The following is a 15,411-nucleotide window of genomic DNA, read 5'->3' as shown; positions in this document are numbered from 1 at the left end:
AACAGTTTGACCACACAGACATACATCCAGACACAAGAAGGGAGAGCATGGCACTGTACATCTACTGTGGGCTGCTGATGCCCTGCTGGACCATCCTCTGTGTGGGCATGCCGGGCGACCCCTTGTTAACAGGTATTATTGTATATATATTATATAATTTTTGTATCATTATAATGCCTGTGCAGTATTTCCTTTGTCCCTCTGCTATATTTCGGACAATCTGTCCCTCATGATATTGACTTCAATTTTGATTTAATAGTCATTATTGCACAAATGTAATGTGTTTATGTTAGTAGTTCATGCATTGTAGGTAAATATCTGCAAAACCAACAGTAGTTTTAATGGCCATTATGTCCAAACAGCTCATATTTTATTTGAATGAGATTTGTAATGCAATTTTAACATTGCCCAATTATTTCTTAAAATCTATTTTCTATAATGCGTATATATTTTAATGACAAACCTCAGGGGTTTGATATTTATATGAAATGTCATCATGTATGTCCCATATATGTTCTGGTTTGTTTGTGCCCCCCTACTGCACTAATAGCAGATGTGGTCTTATTGCTTCTCTTTCTGCAGGTCAGTCAGAAGAAGACAGGCAGGGACCCACAGAAGAAGCAGGGTTTACTGCACAGTTGACATCACCTCATGCTACAGTTTCTCATCTGGTCCCTCAAACTGCAGCATGCTTTTTAGAAGATGTATTTGCTGCCATGCGAGAGGCTTCGGGGAATGACAGTAAACTGTCACAGGGAGGTATGACCTTGTTTGGAATCTGTACAGCATCTGGGAATCCCTCAGTGCTGTGGGAGCTGGCAATGAAAGCCGAGAGTAAGCATAGAGATGGACTGGAGGTGCTGCATCCTACTGAAGGTAAGGAAGTGTACTAATATAGTAATCGTAAATGATAAAATGACAATCATTCAGATACACTCAATGAAAATATACTTAAGGACACATGGATTTACTTTACATTCAAGGTGCACTTGAAATATACTTTTTTTCACAGCAGTTAGTTCCATTACTTACATAAGAACTGCTTGTGTCCATTTTTCAAATGACTAATTTGTTCCAGAGTCAAATAGTCCCCATCATAAAACCTATAATTATGGTACAGGTTATATTTTAAGTAACATTTTAATAGCCATACAAGTGTATGAAGAAGTTTTCTACTGTCTTATTTGCCACCAACTCACTGCGGAGTGTTACTGCTTGGAATATACTGGAGTGTACCATGCCTCTATTCAATTTACTGCCAAGTCTCCTACAGTTACTTCTTTACTGTTTTACTAATACCATACAGTGGCAGAAGCTTCATTTAAAGTCTTGCACGTGCAGCAGATTTTTCTACCTCTGCATGCGCATTAAAATGTTGAGTTGTTGGTGTGTAACTCATGTACTGTTGCCACCGTGCGTCCCTTAAAATGAACTCAGCTGTGGTAATGTTCCATCCATCCATTTTCTATGACGCTTGTCCTCACTACAGTTGATGAAGTATGCTGGATCCTATCTCAGCTAACTTCAGGTGAGAGGCAGGGTACACCCTGGACTGGTCGCCGGCCAATCACAGGGTACATATAGACAAATAACCATTCACACTCACATTCATACCTATGGACAATTTAGATACTATATTGTATAATGTATTAATGTTGACTACGCAGTTTGTTCCTTACTGCTATTACAACATTGGTTCTGTTGCTACTGTGTTGTACTGTGTTTTATGAATGAATTACTTTCTTGTTGATTTTTTTCCTGCACACTTTCTCATGAATTCTCATTCAGAATTTTTTTTTTTTAAGTTGTTATATATATATATATATATATATATATATCTCCAGTTATCACCTGCTCAACAAGCACCCTGGCTATGATTACAGCATTGGTTTTGATGTCTTGTTTTGTTAATCAGTGTTTTTGATTGAGGAGGAGAATACAGAAGCCCTCAATCTCATTATTGGCCTCCCGCAATCTCCTTTGCTGCAACGTACGCCAGTGCTCCTCTTGGCCTTTGAGAGTCCCATCAGTGGCGGTGACCTGCATGAGATCACCTTCATGAGTCAGTCATTGCAGCCCAACACACAGGTTTGTTTCATCTTAAATGTGAATTATCCTGCCCATAATGATCTTGTTATGTGTGTTTGTTTTTTTTATTCCAGGCTGTGTGCATCTCGGAAGGAACCCAGTACATTCTGCTGCAAGGACGAGCATCAGTGGGACAACAGGGATGGATACTCTCTGTAGACAGTAAATGGCCTGATATGAGTATGTGGTTTTTTTGTATTTATTTTCATTGTCTTGTTCCGTGCACGCTCTCATCCACTTCTGCACATCACAGAAAAAAACATCAAAGAACTTCTAGGTGGTGGGAAGACAAGAAAAAGAGGCGGAGTGACTCCTGTTCTTCTGTTCTATAGTGAGGAACAAAGTGACACCAGGTTGTCTTGTTTTGTCCTTTCATTTAAATATCATTTTTTGCGAAGATCTAAATCCAATTTCTCAACAGCTCATCTCAGCCCCTGCAACTCCTGTGCGAGCTGAGGAGGTTCCTGAATGGTGTCCTACCACCACAGAATCGTCCACTCTCATCTCCACTGAAGCTGGACTCCTTACAGGCTCTGCCCCCTCTGACTCTGGGCTTGTCGTCCAGCGAGTCCCTGCTCGCGGAGCTGATGAACTCCTCAGCTCCCACCATTTTCTCCTTCACTGGCTCCATGTTTAACACCCACCGTGGAGAGCTGGCCATGCCCCCTGACCTGTTAGAGGAGCTCAGGAAGAGCTTGGAGCACAACCTGATGCAGATCACGCAGGTTCTAAGAGAAAAGGAGGGAGGTCAGAGGAGCATCAAGAGGCTGGAGAGGCTCTCGGAACTCTGTGCCTTTCCCAAGGTGGACTTGCCCTCAGGTACAGAAAATACTCCTTTTTTCAGATTTAAATGAATCATAATTGGAACATGACAGGTTGGAACAACCTGGGAACATTTCAGTTTGAGGAACGTGCCATCCACCAAACAATGCACGTACAACATTCAAAACTATCTGTCAAATCTTGTGACATGCCTACTAACAACACAAGATTGTTTCAAGATGTGATACTGAGAACAAAGGCTCATGGGAACAGTATGAGGTCGTTTAAGATACTGTACCTCTCTGCCTGTTTTTAGCAGTCTGACTGTTGTCTCGTCCACATCTCACAGGAGAAAGCCAGTACTGCGCTTTCCTTCTGTTGAAGGCCCTGAAGACAGTAGGCCGGGAGATTTTGCCACATCTGAGATCCACCAGATCTGAAGCCAGCGGCCCGAGGAAGGTGTGCAGCCTGAGGAGTCTAACAGTGTCCCTCGAAAGGTACCTGGTTGGCCCAGACACGGCCGATATCAAAAACTGTCAAGGTCTGTGCACGGTACCACTGGTCAACACCAAAAGTCACGCCGTGTTAGTCAACTTCCACATCGAGAACGGAAACGTGCACGAGCGGGCCCCATGCTGTGTGCCTGTGGCCTATGATTCTCTGGAGGTGGTGGACCTGAACCAGCATGGGACGTTTCTTTCTGTCTTCGCCGATGTGGTGGCGAAGGAGTGTGGCTGTCGCTAAACGCTGAGATAACTGATGTATACTTATCGGACACAACATTAGATACACTATCAAATCAGAACCAGTGTGAGTATGCAGGTGTTCTGCTGATAGTGTTTTCTTTTTTTTTTATTATCATCCACTCATGCAGATAGGAACATATTTTTAAAAATACCTCATATAATCTTCACTGTAATTACTCCTTTCACTACTTTTGTGTTAACATCAACTTATTTGTGATGGACAGTCACAATTTCGTTCAGTAGGTGGCGATATATATTTTAACACCTCATACGGCAGTGGTAGGTTGCTAACTAGCACTAGCTACTACTTTTTCTAGTGTTATTGGGACTTTTAGAAACAGCAGGTGCTGTTGTAGGCTTCTCCGCAATCTAAAAGCACTCACAGTGACAATGACAATGACACAAATGACAAAAACAAGTGGAAGAAAGTTCATTTGTATTTAATAATATATTTGTTGTGTTTTTTTTATGGCCAATAATGCAAATTAGACAATTACATAAATTACTGCCCACCAACGGAAACACTGATAGTATTGTTGTGATGTACATTAATACTCTTGAGAATGCATAACAATTATTATTAAATGCCAAGTATGCTCACTTGTTGACTAAGATTAATAAACTGTTATTGTTTTGTAGTTTTAGGTTTCAGGATGGTTTTACTGCCAATGGGCTTTTTCCGTTTTCTTATCGCTCCGAGTTCTTCAGATCCCCACCACCACATGAAAGTGTCCCACAGGGAAATCTGAAGCGGGACAAGAAGGAAAAGGAGAAAATGGGCTTAAAATACTTCATAATTCAAAATGATACATAGCACAATGGTGTGAATGGTTGTTTGTCTATATGTGCCCTGTGATAGGCTGGCAACCAGTCCAGGGTGTACCCCGCCTCACGCCCGAAGACAGCTGGAATAAGGATAAGCGGTAGAAAGTGAATGAATGAATACAATTAGGGGTGTCACAAGATCACACAAGATTAAAACATGACAAGATTGCATAAATGTGTCTGGTGGGCACTAGCCCTGGGACAATAATAAATAAATACACAAGAAATTAAAATTGCCTCAATATACAGTATTGCCATGTGCATGTCTTGTTTTCCCCGTCTCTCGCCTCCAAACAAACAGGAAGGAAGAGAGTTCACTCTTTGCATTAGTTTCAGCATCTTGACATGGTAGTTCCATACCACAGTGACATTAAGGGCATGAGCCCTTTTGTCAGCCATACAGTCTCTTTGACTTGGTGGGTGGAGGCTGGGCCGGTAGCATACACACAGAGTGCAGCAGAGTGTAACGTAATAGGAATTAAATTAGTAGATTGCAATGTATTTTTCATTGTACTTTTCTCAAAAGTAAAAAAATATTGTCTACATATAATATATTTATATAATATATAATATATATATATATATTATATTTCCTTAAATTAAATATTCAATTCAAAATATTAATCACAAAAACAATAATAATTATTATTGCTATTGCTATAATTATTTGTATTATTCTTCTTATTATTATCATAAATATTTGTTCCAGGAAGCCAAGTTTATTTCGTTAAAAAAAACAACTATAAAACAGCTAAAAGGCTGAAAGCATTTAATAATGATAATAGCAATAATACCTGCATTATTGAACCATCTTGCAGACTTCCGTAGAAAGACTTCAGACCTGTCTCCTCCACAAACATGTCCAAAGCATCTATAGGACACAAAAGATGCAATCAATAAATACATAGGCAGGCCCAGGTTGTCATTCTGTACATACTATATTTCATACGTATACTGCAAAGCCACTTAAGGCATATAAAAGTACTCACTGTGCAATTGGTAGACCCCAGCGCTCACAAGCAGGATGGTCAGCGTCAACGCCAGGCAACGGTTCATGGTGAATCCCTTCCATGGATTTGGAACCTCATTCAGTTTTTGAATGGACAAAATCCTGTCATAGGGCACTGTACAAGATGCATTAGTATTAAATTGGGTCATAGAGGAGCATGTGATTTAATGGTGGCGGCTTACTTGTGCTTGCTTGAGATCTGTGAAATAAAATACCATTATAGATATCACTTAAACTGCAAAGGAAAACATATTATTTAAGTTGTAAGGTATTTTGTTTGAGCCCAGTCCTAGTTTGACAGCACATGTCTTAAAATAGGAACCTTCAGCTAGTGGCACAGCATAGACATGCATCAAAGATGCTCCTGTCTTTTACTTGGAAATGCAACTGCATGCACAAAATAGGGGATTAAAGAGCATACCTTGTTTACAACCTGCAGCTGTGTCTCCACAGTTAAGACAGTTGTGTTGCTGCTGGTGACCACTTTTCTGCAGAGTTGAACACACCCTGCCTGTTGGTACCTTGATTGACAAGCACAAGTGGAATGGTTAGAACAAAAAAGAAACAAACATGAGCAGTGAGTGTGTTTGGCCTATAGATGGCGCCATTGTTTACTTGTGGGTACATCGGTATTGTCAAGTAAATACTCCTCTGGCGATACTGGAAACATAATTATTTCCTTTTTAATTATCCTTTTATTACATACGGTACAGTGCAGTGCTTGGGGGTTTGTACATAATTCACTTCGGAACTATTAAAGTTGAGGGTGTTGCCACCTGAACGGTCCAGGCAGTAGGAAGAACCATTTTGTTGCGGTTTTTAGGCTCTCCTTTCAACAGCAGTTACGAGTGTGAGTTCAAAATAAATATTTGCTCCTGCATTTGACACCCCACGTCAGACTCCCATTATTTTAATAATAATAATAATAGATACATATCTCATAAAAGTCATACGTTAATAACATGTTATAATTTTAAAGGTTCAATTGAGAGTCCTGCAGCTTTGTTGGCATTTTTTTCATAAAAGTGTCAGCGCCCCTGTATTGGTTCTGCCAAAACTCATCTATCAGTAAGACATAAAGCTGTGCTGTTCGTGTATAATGATGCAAAGTAAACGTTATTTATGTGTATTGTCATTAATTTGCAACTTGTTAATTTCATAAAGTTCGATGGAATGGTAGGGGGAGATTATTCATACCACTTACTTATCATATATGTAAACAGACGCTATAGTTGTCCCAGTAACAGCTTGTAAATACTGGGGCTGGAAGGTTTTTTTAGCGGTACAATTTAATTTATCCGCTGATTTAAATGACCGAATTGTGTTTAGGGTTCTTCATTAACACATTGGTGTTTTTATTCTAATTTTGACATTTGGGTTACTGTTAGGCTATTACATCCAAAAAAATCCACAATGTAAATCTAATAACACGTATTATAATTGCGTCTGGTTGAATGAATAGCCTTGTTGTCGTCGATTTCTGCACGATAAATAAGTGCGTCATCCATCAGGTGTCTCGTCATAAGGCGGCGGACACTCCCCACCTCATTCAGCCCAGCAAAGCCAGCCTGCCTCCTGTCAGCTTGATCATAGCGGCCAGAGGGGAGGCAAAGAGAGGCAGCCAAGTGTGGACGCAGTCCGGATGGTTAAATCTAACCTACAGACGATTTTGAATAGTCACTGTTTTGCTAGAGAAAAGGAAAGAAACTTAACCGAAATGCCTGTAATCGAACAGTCCAGTAATAATAAACCGGAAAGTGAAAGGTATGTTGTTTTTTTGTTTTCTTGAGCTAACAAGCTAGGCTAGCTGCGGCCTGTCGAAAAGACGCCGTCTATTTCCTGGGGTGACTCCGATTATGACCCATGTTTTTTTCTTACGTAACTCCTTTTCACCCAATACATCTTCATCCGGATATTGAGTGTTAACATTGTTTGGCAATTGTCACATAAAAGTGTTTTACAATGTAATAATTAATTTATTCGTCATTATCGTGCGTGAACATATATTTTGCTAAATGTGGACATAAGCTAATATGTGTACATCATAAATGCTAAAGCTACATGCTGATGGTTGAGGTTAATGCCTATTAAGTCTAACCGTTATATCCAGCCTACTTAAAAGTTAGTATGCCTTACATATAATTATGTTGTTCATTTGAACGTCATATAGTCAATCGTGTTAGTTGATTATAAAATGGTCTCTTGTTATGTTACGTCACAATACTGATGTTTTCCTCAGCGATGCTAATAATACCTGGTCTCCCTTTTCTCTATTTGTAGCATACACGACGATAAATTAATTGCTTCAGTGTGAGTTATCACTAACTACCGTTAGTTAATATAGTGGATTATTTGTAGACTTGTGCAGTGTTTTTCCATTTGGCCGTCTCATTGGATCCTTTCAGGATCTCATTGGCAAACGTTGAACCACCCTGCTGCAACGCTACAGGGGATTTAATTAATCTATTTTGCAACAGGAAGCTGAATTTAAACCACCAAGCTGCATTGTAATTTAATTAAAGTGAAGTGGTTGCATGCTGGAATTGAGAGGTGAAAACATAGCAGCGAGGGGTTGGAGGAACTTAGGAACCTGGCAGCCCAGGTGCTGGTCCTATTTGTCGGGTCTTGTCCTGACAAGAGTCTGGGAGATGTTGTCTTTCTGGTTTTCTGTGGTGGTTGTTGTGAAAGTAGCTTTGGAAATTTCCACTGCACTGCGACTAAAAGGGGGAGGAAGAAGGGAAAAAGGGGAGGGGGGGGTGATGTCATATTAAACGTAGAGGCCAGTCATTCTCCTCTTTTACTCGTAATTTGTAGAGCCTGTACAGGATATAAGAACGACAGTTTATGAATGAGAGGCACCAGATAGGAGTGCTATGATTTCTTATTGCAAGGATGCTAGTCAAAGATCCTGTATATGATGTCTTTGCTTTTCTAAGGACTTATTGAAAGAAAGGTAGTCAAAGATCCTGTATAGCAGGGGTGCTCACACTTTTTCAGCATGCGAGCTACTTTTAAAATGACCGAGTCAAAATAATCTACCCACTACAAAAATGCAAAACATCTATTTATTTTCGAATGTATTGAGGATTATTTGTACGTACAATGTATGTTGATGTACCTTACATAACCAAATGAGCCAATATTGCAAAACACACATAATTAACTATTAACATTTTTTGTAATTACCTGAGCTTACTTTGATGACTTGCACTGAATTCAATCAGCCAGGGATGCATAGTCCGGACAGTAGCTGCTGATAGCCAGGTTAGCCAGGCAAACGCACTTCGAAAAAGACATTGTGAAAAAAAAAAGTCCACCTCCCATTCCGTATTGAAGTGATATGTTTTTGCCTTTTTACTTGGTCCAGGTACTTCACTCATTTTAGTGACCATAAACTTTCGCCGACTAGCTTAGCACTTTGCATCGTTGTTTACGCATGAGCGGTGACCTAAAGGTCAAAATTCGGTTGTCATCTGACTGGTTGTCCTGTATGTCAATCAAGTAACGGGGATGGATGATAGGCTGACATCGTAAGTTCTGCTGCACTTAGAGACGTTGTTTGATTTGATTGGTCACCCGAAGGGCAACATTCAGTTGTCATCTGAATGGCTGCCCTGTATATCAATCAAGTGACGGCATTAATGCTAGGATGATATTTTTTTAATGTCACGCCGCGATCGACCAGCGATCGACCAGTACCACCTCCGCGATCGACCGGTAGATCGCGATCGACTTAATGAGCACCCCTGCTGTATATGATGTCTTTGCTTTTCTAAGAACTTATTGAAAGAAAGGTAGTCAAAGATCCTCCATCAGGTTTTTATGGACTTATTGTAAGGGTACTTACAGTATTGTAAGGTCAAAGATCCTTAATATCGGGGTCCCCACCCATCGGGCCACGAGAACTTAGGCGCAATGATTAAAAAAAAAAAAAAAACTTATTTCATCAAATCTATGGAAATGCCTAAAATGTTGGAAGTATGGGCCATTACTACTGAATGCTAATTTGCATTTTTGTTCTGTGCACAACCTACGTCTATCTGATAAACAAACTTGAGACTCATACTGGCTGATGGTGGGTAGTCTTTCACAATACTTAATAAATATGATAAATTAGACCGCTATATGTTAGGAGCAGTCGGCTGTTAAAAACCTGATGCAAAAACACTCGTCAAACATTCCCTATTTCAGAGGAACGCTTTCCGTTTTTAAGAGTTAACTGTAATATGACAGGAGCAGGCTGGCCTTCTGCAAAAAGATCATTAAAAGGATACTTGGTCTCTTTGGCCTTACTGTAAAGACAGCAGACAAAGAACCTCTATCAGGAGCGTTCTGCTGTTTTTGCTGGACAGTACTGGAGTTGTGACAGCTCCTTCTATAAGTTACCAAAAAGCTAAGGAAAAGGGTACATGCACAAACTTGAACCTTTGGTGCTTGCAAAGCTAACTGCCGCTGACATTTTGTGAGACTTGAGAGGCACATTATTCATGTCAGGTGTTCCACTTCTTTCATAGATGACCTGCATTAGTGGATGCTCCAGAACCAGCAATGATATCATGTGCAATGGTTGGTTAATCCAACAATGACTCTCATTCAGGTTTCAGACTGCTGCTCCACATATAACGCAGCAGTGTCATTGACGCAAGTGTGCCGTTGCTGTGGCAGCACTTCTGTTAATTTAACAAATGTGACTGCCTCTGCACAAACATACACTGCACATATGTGCAAGTACACACACACACTGACCTGGCTCTAAAACATGGCTTACTGTTTGTCCTCTGCAGTCATAAACCCCACACAATCCATTTAGTGCATGGCTAAAATGGGCCAATGGTTAGACAGTTTTTTGTGTGTGTCTTGACCGCTTCCTGTCAACTCTACAAAAGCCATGGCACATGTTTCTTTAGCAAGTTGTGTACCTCAGGCTAAAAGACCTACCCTCAATTGCCACAAAAAAATTCAGCATCAACACTCTTATTACTATATTAAACAAAATATAAGATGACCCCTTTTAAATGTCCGTTTTGGGGAAAAATACTTTTTAAGACAGAAAATGTTGTCAATCATGAGTATACTTTCTATTAGTCAGCTATGTGGTAACAAACCCACTTCCTTTTGTCATACTCATTTTTTTCAAGATGGTGGTCAGTTACTGATTAAACTGTGAGTATGATTTTAAAAGAATGAGCAAATGTTTGATTTCCAGATGAGTCACTCAGCAGTAAAAGGGGTGGCAACTCTCTTATTGATATATTCCCCTTGGCAATGGCTTTATTTTTGTTGCTCTCTCTTTGCAGTATCTCCAGTTCCTGGAGGTGCTCCCACTGTTGCAGTAACCCGTGTCCGGGGCCTCTGTGGTGCTCCTGATGCCCCTCACCCACCCCTGAAGATCCCAGGTGGGCGAGGGAATGACCAGCGGGATCGCAATCTTTCAGCTAAGCTATTCTACTCTGTAAGTTGGCACTACCTTTCCAGAAAAGTATTATTATGGGCCTGCAAACAAAGTGCATATGTATTCTTTATTATTAAAATTATATCTTATTCTGCTACCAATGCTGGCTGAACCATGTACAAAACGACTGCATACATCACATCATAAGAGAGATCTTGATCATGGGTAGTGTGTTATTAATAGCGTGCAACATTTTGTGACGAAGTAGATTGATGGAAAAAAAAAAAAGCCTATTCTGGGGCAACAACCACTGTCTGTTATTTCTTAGCATTGGCTGCCTTCTTGTGGTTTTTAGGGTAATTTGTTTTACATTAGGTAATTTTCATAGGTAGACACTATTATGCAAGGTGTTAGCATGCTAGCATTGCTAAAATACTAATTTTATTTTTTTACTATCATTTTTAGGTATTTTCATGCAATTGCTAAAAATGATAGTATGCACACTATTGTACTGGGTGTCAACATGCTAACATATTAGCATACTAGATTTTTTTTTGAATTGTTTTTAATATGAACCTGACGACAGCTGGGATAGGCTCCAGCACACCTGCGACCCTCGGGAGGATAAGCGGTAGAAAATGACTGAACTTAAGTAGATGCGCTACCATGCTAGGTGTTAGTAAGTAGTAATGCTAACATCAACATAGTAGCATTTTCACAGCAGATCTTTTGATCCGTATACTGATTTTGGTTTGAGCACTTTATATTCCGGATGACCTCCCTGACGAATACCAATGATGCTTACTCGTGGAGATTCCAACCCAGGGCGTTTGCTCCAAAGTCCCCCTCAAGAAAGCTGTATAACATCTTCATCAAACCCACGGTGTGCTTTTTCATGCCAGTTGACCACATAATGGCAGTTTGCCCACCTTTCCTCCTAGGAACACAGTTTTTGCCTACCTTCTGGTGGAATGATCACAAAATCCTTATGAAATTCTAAGTAACTTGGTTGTCATGTTATCTCATGTATTTAACTTTTTTTAATGCTACACAGGATGCTCAGTTGCTGGTTCTTGAGGAACCACCTGCCCCGGCCACCAGCAGAGTGCGCTTCTTGCTCTTCGAGCCACGCTTCACCGAAGGCAAGAACTGCGTATGGAGGGCAGCTCTCAAAGGAGGCAACCTCTACGTTGAAATCCCCCCCGGTGCTTTGCCCGAGGGCAGCAAAGACAGGTCAGTGGGGAGAATGTGGCATGCCTCTTTTGTTTTGTGTTGTGTGGAAATCTGAATTATTTTGTATTTTCGGCTCTTATCTGAATGGTAACACCTTATTATATGTTATATGAATCATATGGTGACACAGTTCTGCTTTCTTTAATTTAGTGAGTCTTGAATAGAGCATAATTTTCTTTTTTTATATATAGATTTGAACAAAAAATGGTGGTTTAAAACCACCTGAATATATTTTTTTTACATTGTGGCTTTAAAACAGAACAGATGGTGAAATCAATGTAACAATCCCATACTGATACCACTGCTTGGTTTCAAAGATTGATAAAATGCCAGGTTTTTCACCAGGCTGTGCAGTTTAGTTCATTTTTCCACTTTGGCTCAGTACTTAAATGGAAAAACAGCACTTTTGGGGGGAATTTTTCCCATCATCCACAGTCGTTATATGAGACATGAAACACATCTTTCTCTTTTGTGTGCAGTCTAAAGATATAAAAACAGCCCAGTCCTGCAAGTAATGGGATACACCTATGTGGCCTATAAAGACCGCTATTAAAACACCTCCAAAAACCTCCAACATTAACTTTTCCAAACTCGGAAATAAAAACATAGCAGCAGTGGCAGCATCTCAAATATCTAGACTTAACCTTTTGGTAGTGCCTGAGGCGTTGTGGGCATGACGCTGAGGCACTAGGGGCGAGTCTGGTGATGCTAGCTGGCTAGCAGCTAGTCGGTGTTCTCTAGGTAAGTGTCGATACGCCAGTAATGTAATCTGTTGTAAAAATGATAATACCAACGTTGCTGTAGCTTGGTTAAGCGTTGTTTGAGCGTTGTCTGTGCTTTTTGGAGACTTTTTAAAGTATGGGAGGAATAATTATGTCCCATACGTGCAGTAATGAGCTGGGTTTTCTTATCTGCATAGGGAACCAAATCAGATCGGCCTCGGCGATCAATCAGATTCTTTTGATATGCATGGTTTCTGGGCATTGCTATTATATGCTGTGATGTATGCCAGTGTTCCAGCCTTTTTCCCAGCACCATGATGACAATTTGTGAGGAATTGGTGTCATTTATAGATCAGCACACTACCACTAGTACTAACAGAGTACTATTATTTTTTCAAAGTGTTTAGCCCGCTGAACAAATTTTTCCCTTCAGTTTTGCTCTCCTGCTGGAGTTTGCAGAAGAGCAGCTGCAGGGCGATCACGTGTTCATCTGTTTCCACAAGAGTCGTGACGATCGAGGTAAAACATCCTTAGCAGTCGCTTTCATGACACTAAAAAGTACCTGGTGCCCTGTGACCTCCAACTATCAAGTTTTTTTTGTGTGTCTCCGTAGCATCCCTCCTGCGCACATTCAGTTTCCTGGGCTTTGAGATTGTGAGACCGGGTCATCCCCTCGTCCCGTCCCGCCCTGACGCTTTCTTCATGGCTTACAGCATCGAGCGAGACTCCTCAGATGATGATTAAATTAAGGGAAAACAAACACCTGGCAGTTCCAAATGTTCCTTTCCCCTCATCTTCACCAATCCACCACGTGTAGTAGATGTGACTATATTCTAATCAAAGTGTGTGTGACCTACCATGTGCTGTGATCCAGGCCAGGAATGTAAACAAGCACGTGGCATGCGGGCCACTGTTGTACTTCCTGTGACATCTAGTGATGACTTCCTGTTCACCATCGTCAGCACAGGCTGATTTATATTTATGATTACATTGGAATTCATTCATCTTACTCCTGGAAGTAAAGTTGTTTTCATAGTAATTGTGAGTTGATTCTCCTGTATATGTTGATTTATTGTTTTTGTTTTCTGTGTGTGCATGAATTTCATTTAATGCTCTGATTCACTTGACAGAAATTTGCATGTTGAAACGGAATCAATTAAAAGTACTCACCTTATCCTGAAGACTTATTGTTCTTTGTAATTCACAGCTCCGGTGCGGATTTAGAAAAGTACATTTGAAATTGTTTTTGTATGTTGTGCCAGTGAGTGATCCCTTCTTCTGATTGTTGATCATAGTTGTTGATATCGAACAGGAGAGCCGTGAGGGAACAAGATGAAAATGGCACGCAGTTGATTACATTTTGTCATCTTCCTAACTGATATCTGTAAAAACAGCATTACTTACAGTTGCACTGGAAATGAGTCAACACTTGAAAACAAACACAATGTTTAGACTATGCTGTCATAGTCTCACATTGAGTAATTTTGTCCTGAAGAGGGCTCTCTTGAAGGGCGAATCACAATTACTCACTCTCTCTCACTCCACTCTCTACTTTTCCCTACTTTGGCAAATATATCCATCCATCCATGTTCTATGCTGCTTATCCTCACTAGGGTCACGGTGTATGCTGGAGCCTATCCCAGCTGACTTTGCGCATGAGGACTGGTCGCCAGCCAATTGCCATTTAAGTGACCATAAATCTAAATTTCATTGTAGTCTACTCGGATTTCATACGACAACTAGGTGGTGGATAACCTAACATACTTTATAGCTACTTGAGAAAGCTTGACTGATTTCTGGAAATTAATAACATAATATGTGACATATATTGTTGTAAAATACCCGGTTTGAACAATAAGTAGATTTTTTTTGGTACTATTTTCAGAACCCATCCTATTATTTAATGTCCTTTATTGAGACAATGTTAGACAAAAATGTAACATTATGCTTGGAGGGTATTAAAAATAAACGAGTTAAAATGAAGTACATGTTAGGTTCAATAACTTGTATATATAGCATGTAAATATTTTCTTACATGTAATATTGTAAAACTTACATAAATCGTAAATTGGTGGGATTGTGAAAACTGATTATAACTTTTAATTATAACTGTTTAAAAAGGCTCACAAGGAACCTTACCATGGTTCCATGCATGCCGTTTTCAACTACATTAAAAGACAACCACCCACTTTGTAGCCATTTTTCATTCCCAAAACAAGACATGACAGAAAGGATGTTTTTCAAATTTTGTCTGTAATGCAAAAAATAAAGAGGAAGCCCTAATTTGACCTGAAGCACTTACGTCATTCCCATAACAAACAACATGGCGACTGTTTATAAATCACCTCCTTGTCGTTGTCGAGGACTCCTTCAATGATGCAATGACATCATTGTTTTGTGTGCGGGGGAGATGTGAGTAAGCTGGGATGCATTAGAGGGGCCGTCATTAGCGAGGCCTCTCCACTCAAGGCTTTTCTTATGCTAAGATGGACACATCTAATGGTCCAGCTAGTGTTTGAGACCTTGACACTGGGTCTGACATTGAAGACCATGAACGCAGAAGAGGAACCCATTAACCTTAGCCCTTACTTTGTATCTGAACTAACCATGACATGATTGTGTGTTCATGCTGAC

At 40.2% G+C, this 15,411-nt stretch overlaps 3 protein-coding genes and 1 long non-coding RNA gene across 4 annotated transcripts; 2 read left to right on the top strand and 2 right to left on the bottom strand.

Moving 5' to 3' along the window:
- Nucleotides 1-4,234, top strand: amh (anti-Mullerian hormone). Its single transcript, XM_058072701.2, has 7 exons — nucleotides 1-132; nucleotides 583-876; nucleotides 1,916-2,088; nucleotides 2,163-2,268; nucleotides 2,342-2,441; nucleotides 2,510-2,907; nucleotides 3,200-4,234. The coding sequence occupies exons 1-7, from the start codon at nucleotides 48-50 to the stop codon at nucleotides 3,592-3,594; spliced, it is 1,551 nt and encodes a 516-aa protein (XP_057928684.2). The 5' UTR covers nucleotides 1-47; the 3' UTR covers nucleotides 3,595-4,234.
- On the bottom strand, nucleotides 4,029-5,632 carry LOC144898350 (uncharacterized). The gene is made up of 4 exons (XM_078790066.1): nucleotides 5,613-5,632; nucleotides 5,411-5,545; nucleotides 5,216-5,292; nucleotides 4,029-4,341 (listed from the first exon to the last, which is right to left on the bottom strand). Coding segments are annotated over exons 1-4 (333 nt in total). The 5' UTR covers nucleotides 5,614-5,632; the 3' UTR covers nucleotides 4,029-4,221.
- A 4-nt stretch (nucleotides 5,633-5,636) lies between these two features.
- LOC144898351 (uncharacterized) lies at nucleotides 5,637-7,298 on the bottom strand. Its single transcript, XR_013627265.1, has 3 exons — nucleotides 6,975-7,298; nucleotides 5,852-5,951; nucleotides 5,637-5,665 (listed from the first exon to the last, which is right to left on the bottom strand). It is a non-coding gene; the product is annotated as an uncharacterized LOC144898351 (long non-coding RNA).
- oaz1a (ornithine decarboxylase antizyme 1a) lies at nucleotides 6,954-13,951 on the top strand. Its single transcript, XM_058072702.2, is given in 6 exon segments — nucleotides 6,954-7,194; nucleotides 10,728-10,794; nucleotides 10,796-10,882; nucleotides 11,877-12,055; nucleotides 13,211-13,296; nucleotides 13,391-13,951. Coding segments are annotated over 6 exon segments (672 nt in total). The 5' UTR covers nucleotides 6,954-7,072; the 3' UTR covers nucleotides 13,522-13,951.
- Nucleotides 13,952-15,411: the final 1,460 nt, after the last annotated feature.

This window comes from Doryrhamphus excisus, linkage group LG4, assembly GCF_037039965.1.
Source record: "Doryrhamphus excisus strain RoL-2023G ecotype Guam linkage group LG4, RoL_Dexc_Guam_v1.1, whole genome shotgun sequence".
NCBI classification, from domain to species: domain Eukaryota; kingdom Metazoa; phylum Chordata; class Actinopteri; order Syngnathiformes; family Syngnathidae; genus Doryrhamphus; species Doryrhamphus excisus.
The sequence above is the reverse complement of the archived record's forward strand: the minus strand, read 5'-3'. Positions and strand labels throughout refer to the sequence as shown.

What these genes read in the sequence shown, in the direction of transcription:
- amh (XM_058072701.2), top strand. Translation starts at nt 48, where the DNA reads ATGGCACTGTACATCTACTGTGGGCTGCTGATGCCCTGCTGGACCATC. An exon ending in GGTGCTGCATCCTACTGAAG is followed by an intron (nt 877 to 1,915) that starts GTAAGGAAGTGT and finishes TTTGTTAATCAG; the next exon opens with TGTTTTTGATTGAGGAGGAG. An exon ending in CAGTAAATGGCCTGATATGA is followed by an intron (nt 2,269 to 2,341) that starts GTATGTGGTTTT and finishes TGCACATCACAG; the next exon opens with AAAAAAACATCAAAGAACTT.
- LOC144898350 (XM_078790066.1), bottom strand. An exon ending in TGGGGTCTACCAATTGCACA is followed by an intron (nt 5,293 to 5,410) that starts GTGAGTACTTTT and finishes TGTGTCCTATAG; the next exon opens with ATGCTTTGGACATGTTTGTG. An exon ending in AAGATGGTTCAATAATGCAG is followed by an intron (nt 4,342 to 5,215) that starts GTATTATTGCTA and finishes GTCCCGCTTCAG; the next exon opens with ATTTCCCTGTGGGACACTTT.